General features: G+C 34.6%; 2 protein-coding genes across 2 annotated transcripts; both read left to right on the plus strand.

The window, feature by feature from the left end:
• The first annotated feature begins 485 nt into the window (after positions 1 to 485).
• On the plus strand, positions 486 to 3,770 carry LOC110808244 (ER membrane protein complex subunit-like protein). The gene is made up of 6 exons (XM_022033668.2): positions 486 to 821; positions 956 to 1,012; positions 1,503 to 1,656; positions 1,908 to 2,005; positions 2,131 to 2,196; positions 3,459 to 3,770. The coding sequence occupies exons 1-6, from the start codon at positions 693 to 695 to the stop codon at positions 3,495 to 3,497; spliced, it is 543 nt and encodes a 180-aa protein (XP_021889360.2). The 5' UTR covers positions 486 to 692; the 3' UTR covers positions 3,498 to 3,770.
• A 1,102-nt stretch (positions 3,771 to 4,872) lies between these two features.
• Positions 4,873 to 5,498, plus strand: MAPR2 (membrane-associated progesterone binding protein 2). Its single transcript, XM_022033667.2, has one exon. It carries the CDS (start codon positions 4,991 to 4,993, stop codon positions 5,291 to 5,293), a length of 303 nt encoding a protein of 100 aa, XP_021889359.1. The 5' UTR covers positions 4,873 to 4,990; the 3' UTR covers positions 5,294 to 5,498.
• Positions 5,499 to 7,403: the final 1,905 nt, after the last annotated feature.

The following is a 7,403-nucleotide window of genomic DNA, read 5'->3' on the forward strand; positions in this document are numbered from 1 at the left end:
TAAATAATTTTATTTTGACTAAGGAATTTTAAAATTTTAAATAAATTATTTTTTAATAAAAACAAAAATCTACACCAACCAAAAAATGGGCCTTTGTATTATTTATTTTGAAACAAATGTTTAAATTCATCTCAATTTAAATATATTACAAGTTATTGTATTATTTATGTTTTACTTGGTGTGTTATTCTGGTCTCCAGTTTATGTTGATGTTGATGTTCTTAGGGACGGAAAGTAAATTAATAATTCAACTATTAATTACTATGTTTCAAACATAAATATATGAAAGTATAATACTAAATTGGATTAGAATAAATAATTAAACATTTTGATACTCATATAAAATTCAATTTTATAGTAGTTATAAAGATTAATTTTAATCGCTAAAAATTATAATTGAAGTATTAAAATAGTACTACGATACATTAACTTAAAAGATAATTAATTATGAATAATATTTAATTTAATAGATATGCTCATTCTGCAACCCCATCTTTCTTTTTCTCAGAAAGGTATATTGGGTTCGGATCCGAACTAACCCGAATTATCACGTCCCAGTGACCCTATCCACGCGAAATCGCGCATTCCTCCTACCCTTCAAACTTATAGGCAAGGGAACAAGAGGATCGATCACATCGTATTTATCAATCTTCTGTTTATCCTTATTAAGAAAAATTAAGAACAGAGAAAAAGATGGATAGGGGCAAAGCAGTAATGGGATCAGGTCGTAGATGGGCTGTTGATTTTAACGACCATTCAGTCACTCCCTCGTCTCGCGATATCCCTGACCCTCCTGGCTTTACTCGCGCTTCTCAAGATCAGGTTTTTCTTTTCCTGCAGAATTTATTTTCATAGTATTTTACGTACTTGGATTTACATATATGTGTTCTTATTAATTAGGTCAGGTCTTCGATTTGATTGTCTCTAATTGTTTAATTTTTTTGAGCATCTTGTAGGATGACTCGTCGTTGAGTCGTCAAAAGAAGGATGCAGAAGCTAATTGGAAAGCCCAGGTAATTTCTAAAAGTTTATTAATTTATGGGTTATTTTATTTTTGTTCGTTCTTTAGATCTCTAATATTTTGTTTTTCGTTTATAAGATATCTTTGCTTGTTACTATTATGTCCGTGTATTTGAATTAGATTACCTGCGATGGAGGCGGTCAAGTTTAAAAAACGAAGAATTTGATTAATTTTAAATCTTAATTGGCATAAGAAATTTCAGTTCTATAATCTATATAACAAATAGAGGTGCTTATACCTTGAAGGCTTCAACTTTACGTCTATGTTAAAGGAGAGTTGTTTTTGTTCCTCAAGGCTTCAACCTTACGTTTTCTGTTTGCTAAATATTTGAACAATATAAATCAAAATATCTATTTTGACTGATCTAACGATGTACAGAACACAAGTTAACATGGTTTGTGACAGTACCATGTCAATTTAAATTGTGTGTGTTAATAGGAAAGAATTGTTAATTAGAGCATGGTGATTTCATGAGTGAACAGAAAGCTTGGGAAGTGGCACAAGCTCCATTCAGGAATTTGCTGATGATGGGGTTCATGATGTGGATGGCTGGAAGTACGGTGCATCTTTTCAGCATTGGCATTACATTTTCGGCTCTTTGGCAGCCAATAAGTGCGCTTCAAGGTGTTGGGAAGGGTAAGTATGATTTCTATTCTTAGTCTTGTTATTGAATTGGGGCGTTCTGTATCAAGCTTTTGGTTTGTCCTGCCTAATGATTGACTTACTGTTTATTTTGATTTGTTGATTCCTCTGTGATTCATCACCTGTTTCTGAATGGACTGTGCTTTTGACTTGATATTTTATATGTGCAGCTCTCTTGGCTCCTTTAATTGAGGCTTTGTAAATTCTCTTGACATGCTTATCTGTCATCATTTTTTTTTTTGCAGTGTTTGAGCCATACAAAGATAATAAAGTTGATCTTCTTGCACCTAAGTTGCTCTTCATTGCCCTTAATTTGGGCGGTTTAGCTCTGGGGGTTTGGAAGGTGAGATAGATCTTCATTGAATTTGCAAGTTCTTGTTCTCTGGCCCTACTACTGTTTCTCCCTCCACCATCGTTCCTTGTATCCAGAATTTTGTTATTTATATTCAGCCGTTTCTATTTTGACAGCTTAACACTTTGGGCCTTCTTCCAACACATGCATCAGACTGGGTGTCGTCCTTATCCCCTGCTCAGGTTTGCTGTTCTTCCTTTTTCTGTCACTCTGAAGATATTGAGACATAAGCATTGGAAGTCACAGAATAGTTTATCTGATATTTAAGATTGAAGTGAATAAATGCTAACTAGTCGGGATGAGGCCCGGCTAATTCAACTCCTATAGTTTGCAGGATTTCCCTTGCAGTTTTTAGAAGGAAAATGATAATTATTTTATTTACTGCATCATGATTGTGTCCAGAAGATAATTGTAATGAATGAAGGATGCAAGATACCGTTATTTGATTTTTTTCCCCCTAAAGAAACAGGGCAGAAATAAAACAAGATCATAGGTTTGGCAGGTAGGCCGTTGTCACACATACGATTCTTAAGAAAATTCCTACTAAGACTTTTTTGATTTGTTAACTCAAAGAAGTTGTTTTTACTTAAGAAAAATTACTAACATATGCCCTGCTATGGTATGCCGAAGGGGCCATGTTGATTCGTGCCTTATTGTGTCATATTGATTCATGCCATTTAGTCTATTTGATATCCTCTTGTGCCATTGCCTTTTTGCTTCTTTTTATTTGATTAGAGTTACGTAATATGCAGTTAGGTTAGTTTATATATAGATAATTTTCTTTTGAACCTCTCATGCTCGTATAGTTCTTTGAATTCAGCATAAAGTTAGTATAAACACTACCAGAAAAGTAAAATGCTACCATGGTGCGTGTTTCTCATGCTGCGCAAAAATGACCCGTGCATGTTTATAATTCGGAAGATTAGGAAATGTGAGAAAATGCTACTGGCATGGTGCACAATAGGGAATCCTAGCCAGCAAGTTAAGACACAAAATGACATGGAAACGATATACAAGAAAACATGTCATGTAGGTTAGCATGGCATTCACTGTGCTGTACTGAGACAGCAAGAGACAAAACATTTTTTCTCTGGTTACTACTAAAAATGACACAAAGCACAGTCCTTAAACAGGCTATCCTAGCACAAAAATGGCTTGTTAGACATCTCTAATGCAAGTCATTCTAAAAGACATGGTTCTCTCAGTGAGATTGATTTCTTTATCAGGATGAAACTGCACAGAAAAGTTAAAATCTTATTATAGGTTTTCGGATCTGTCTTCCATGCTGACAAACTGCTCTGCTTCATTGTCCGTGTCAATGAGCTTCTTAAAACTTGATTGTACTTTGGACATGATTACTGTAAGAAAAGTAGTGATCCTGCATGATTTGAAATAGTTTTACTGTCTGTTTCTAATCTATACTCATGGTTTGTCAAAATTTCAGGAGGTGGAATATTCAGGTGGGGGAATTCCTCTACATTAGTTAGGTTGCTTAATGTTGTCTGAAGGCCTTTGAAGCTGAAGGTAATTATAGAGCTAGATGGAACTTGCTTTTCTTGTCTGATTGGATTGTTATATTATATTGTGGGGTTTTAGGCATGTAACTATGCACCAGTAGATTTTATTTTTTTCTTTTTGATCTCATGAACCCTGTAGCATGTGAGTAAAATCTACATGGGCATTAGTACCTCACGTTACCTACTTTTGAGGTTAACAATGATTTTGTGAATTCCTATATTTCTCTCCTTTGTCAAAAGCATGCCTATGTTTATCCTGGTAACTGCAAATTGTGAGCTGTGAACCTAGAGAGAGCCTGGATGATTGTGCATTTTGGAGTCCTTGGTTATAAGTTAATGGCAAAATTTGAATTTTTGGTGTGGAGTGTCATGGAATCGGGTTTATAAAGAAGGGAAGATTATTGGATTTGGATCATATGGAATGGTGTAGTGACAAAATTACCCCTTATCATTTTCCGCAGTATAGCATGGAGGAGAAGGATTGAAGGTGTGGAGAAAGGCAGTCTTTGGTTTATGTTTGAGGGGAAAAAGAAGAAGGAAGAAAATCCTTAATTGAAGTGGTGTCTGTTTACTGTTTGTGTGAGAAGAGTGAGTAGAAGAAAGAAGAAAAGTTACATTTCATGATTTGAGCACAGGGTAATTGATAAAAAAGAAAGTCTATATCTCTAAACTACACCTATAAAAAGTCAAAAGTTGGTAAAAAAATGTTTTTTTAATAAGAATTTTCAAGTTTTGCATAAATTAAATATGTTACTATTTATATATATATATATATATTTTGCAGGGAGAATTAAAATTTAGTATTTTCTTTTTATAAAAATTACAATATAAGCCCATATAAGAAGAAAATTAATTTCATTCTTTACTTGAAAGTTCATTGGAAATTTTTTTATAGAGATTTTTCTGTTGGTAATCAAATCAAGCCACCAAATCCCATGTAGCAGTCTGATTAAGTGTTTCCAATAAAATAGAAATTACAAATAAACTTGTGACCCAATAAATTAAACTGTTTTAAGTTTGTTTTTTTTTTTTTTTTTTAATAAAAAAAATGTTTGGATCGAAACATGCAAATGCAACTGGATTAGATTGAATTTGAAAGTACAAAATTCACGTGGTTCAATCCAACCATGTTATATATTTCTATTATAAAAAATAATATAAACTAACTCTACTTAGTTATTGAAACATACAAACAAAAAAATAATAAATGGTCAGATGGAGTTGTATTAATTTAAATTTTATGGTTTAAAATTTTTTAAAATTATTACAATAATTGGGGATTCAGAATTAATCTCAGATTTTAGTATTTAAATTACGGGTGATTTCTTCTAAATCCAATTAAATTTCTTTTTCCATACAATAAAAGCGAGATTCAACGGTGGGATCGTTCCTCATCTCTCGTCTCTGATCTCTCCCGCACTCTCCTTGCATCTTCCCCACCAACCAAACCAAACGATCCATGGAGTTCACTGCCCAGCAACTCGGCCAATATAATGGCTCTGACCCATCAAAGCCGATATACGTTGCACTTAAGGGCCGCGTCTTCGATGTCACCACCGGTTCATCCTTCTACGGCCCGGGCGGTGCGTACACCATGTTTGCCGGCAAAGACGCCAGCCGAGCTCTGGCCAAGATGAGCAAGAACGAAGAGGACATTATTTCCTCCCTTGATGGCCTCTCCGAGAAGGAGATTGGGGTTCTTAATGACTGGGAGAAGAAGTTCGAAGCTAAGTACCCTGTTGTTGGCCGCGTCGTCTCTTAAATCTCTTTGCTCTTATACGCTTATCTATGCGCGTTTATGCTTTTTTATAGGTTACGATGTCGTTTCCGGTCTTGATTTCTAATGGGTATGATGGAAAATGGGACCTTTCCCGTTGCTGCCTTTGTGTTGGGGTCGTTGACGATTATGTGTGATGTACAAATTACCAGTAATAAATGTGGTTGTGCACTTCTTTGATTGGAGAATACTTTTGTTGTCCCTTTTACTCGTTCTTGGTCGCTAATTTTCTGGGCAATTGATTAGGAAGCTAATAGATGTTTCAGGGTTGTCGGGTTACTCGGGCATTTGGGATTGTGTTTATTTATAGGGTATAATCGATGCATAATATGTTTATATGATGAAAATTTTGGTTTTTTATGCCTCCAAGTTACTGTTTCCTCCCGGCGGAAACATCCCACGGGAAAAAGTTGATAAAATTAGACAGAGATGAAGTACTGTCTTACTTAGGGGACTCCAGTGGTGCAGGATGTCATCCTACTGTAGAAGGTGCATCTTCAGTTTCCTATAGTGTCTCAAAGCATGCTTTTTGCAGAATTCTGTATCTTGTGACAAGCTGATTCATTTTTCTAGCGTGCATCTTTTAACTTTTCTGGCACCTCTCTTTATCTATCTTATCATTATCAGGCAGTCATGAAAAGTATATGTGTCTCTATGAGGAAAAAACGTTGCTAGAAATGTTCTTGGGGATAATGAATGGTTACGTCTGGCAACAGAATGTAGAATTGTTTGTGGATTTGATTATTGTTAGTATTAATGGTACTATTGGACAAATTGTCTCCTAGCATGTTGCCGCTTGAGATCTATCTTATGTTTGCAAGAAGATATAAATGTCTTAGTCTGTATTTTTATCATTAGAATTGACCTTCACTCACTCAATTTGGTCGTTCAGTTATGCTTGTAAAGCCATATACTTATGTGTAACTTGTCTGCTCATTGGCTTTTTAATTGACTAGGCCTTTGCTGCTTGCTTTGAAATACTCCCATGGGTAGGAAGTAACTATTGAATGGATAGAAGCTTCTGGTCATCACTTGTTTCTGTCCTTTGAGTTTATAGAGCTAACTCCTTGTAAGTTTGATCATTGTGGTTGTGGGGAAGTACAGTGTGGTCAGTTTGGGAAAAAATAATAGTAAATATGTATATCTTTCTATAACATCACGAAATGAGTTAAGAACATAATGACACATGGCTGGAAAGGATATTGTTCAAGTTTTATCTAGTGATGTAATTGTTTTGTCTAGTCATGTGATAAACTCCGAAGAGCAGAGAATTTAGGATGATTTTAATTTTCAGTTCATGTAGATGAGAATTCAGTTGCTTCCAAACAAGTGGAAACTGTTTCCTTAGGAGCAGTTATTAGTAGTTGTATTCTCTTGTATAAAGATCAACCACTACTGATTAAGACTCGGCAAGAACCCTAGTACTTGGTCAGGTTTATTTTCATGGAGACCCATATCATAAAAATCAACTTCTTGAAGGTTAGGTTTACGGGGAGCAGTGTAGCACCAAGTGTTGTTGAGTTTAGACTAGAGGGGACTTCTGTGTTTGACTCTTTATCTTTTGAGAAATTAACATGGTAAGTTGGGTCCTAGGGATGCTTGGCCTATATTATCATGGTAGAGGATTTTGAATGAATCCTTTTGTTCGTTGCAGTATTGACCAACACACTTGTCATGATTTGAGCTAATATTAGTCAACAATATTTATGATTGTAAGCACATTGTAATTATATGTAAACATACTTCCTAAGATGTATGAAGGTGTGGAGAGTGGAGAATCATTTCAAGGATATCTTGCAGATGTTGGTTCATGTGGTATTTTATATGAGCTTATTGATTCGATTCGCAAGGTTTCTAAGGATTGTTTAGGAGGCATCATTGATGAAGTTTGAAGACAATCCTTTATAAACAATATTTTGCTTTAATAGTTAATACTTTTATGTTATATTTGAAAGTTACAAATTTGAATTTCATTCAGAAAATAGATGTCGTTATTTTATGTGTATAATGAGTTGACAATAATCGACAAAATTTATTTTATTAGTGTATTAGTGAAGTTGTAATAATCAAACTGGGTTTAATCTTAGCGATTTTA

This window comes from Carica papaya, chromosome 7 (genome assembly GCF_054855325.1).
Source record: "Carica papaya isolate Zhongbai chromosome 7, ASM5485532v1, whole genome shotgun sequence".
Taxonomy (NCBI): domain Eukaryota; kingdom Viridiplantae; phylum Streptophyta; class Magnoliopsida; order Brassicales; family Caricaceae; genus Carica; species Carica papaya.

Excerpts from the sequence above, each read along its gene's own strand:
- LOC110808244 (XM_022033668.2), top strand. The coding sequence starts at position 693 with ATGGATAGGGGCAAAGCAGTAATGGGATCAGGTCGTAGATGGGCTGTT. Across the intron at positions 822-955 it reads CTCGCGCTTCTCAAGATCAG|GATGACTCGTCGTTGAGTCG; the intron begins GTTTTTCTTTTC and ends AGCATCTTGTAG. Across the intron at positions 2,197-3,458 it reads CGTCCTTATCCCCTGCTCAG|GAGGTGGAATATTCAGGTGG; the intron begins GTTTGCTGTTCT and ends TCAAAATTTCAG.
- MAPR2 (XM_022033667.2), top strand. The coding sequence starts at position 4,991 with ATGGAGTTCACTGCCCAGCAACTCGGCCAATATAATGGCTCTGACCCA.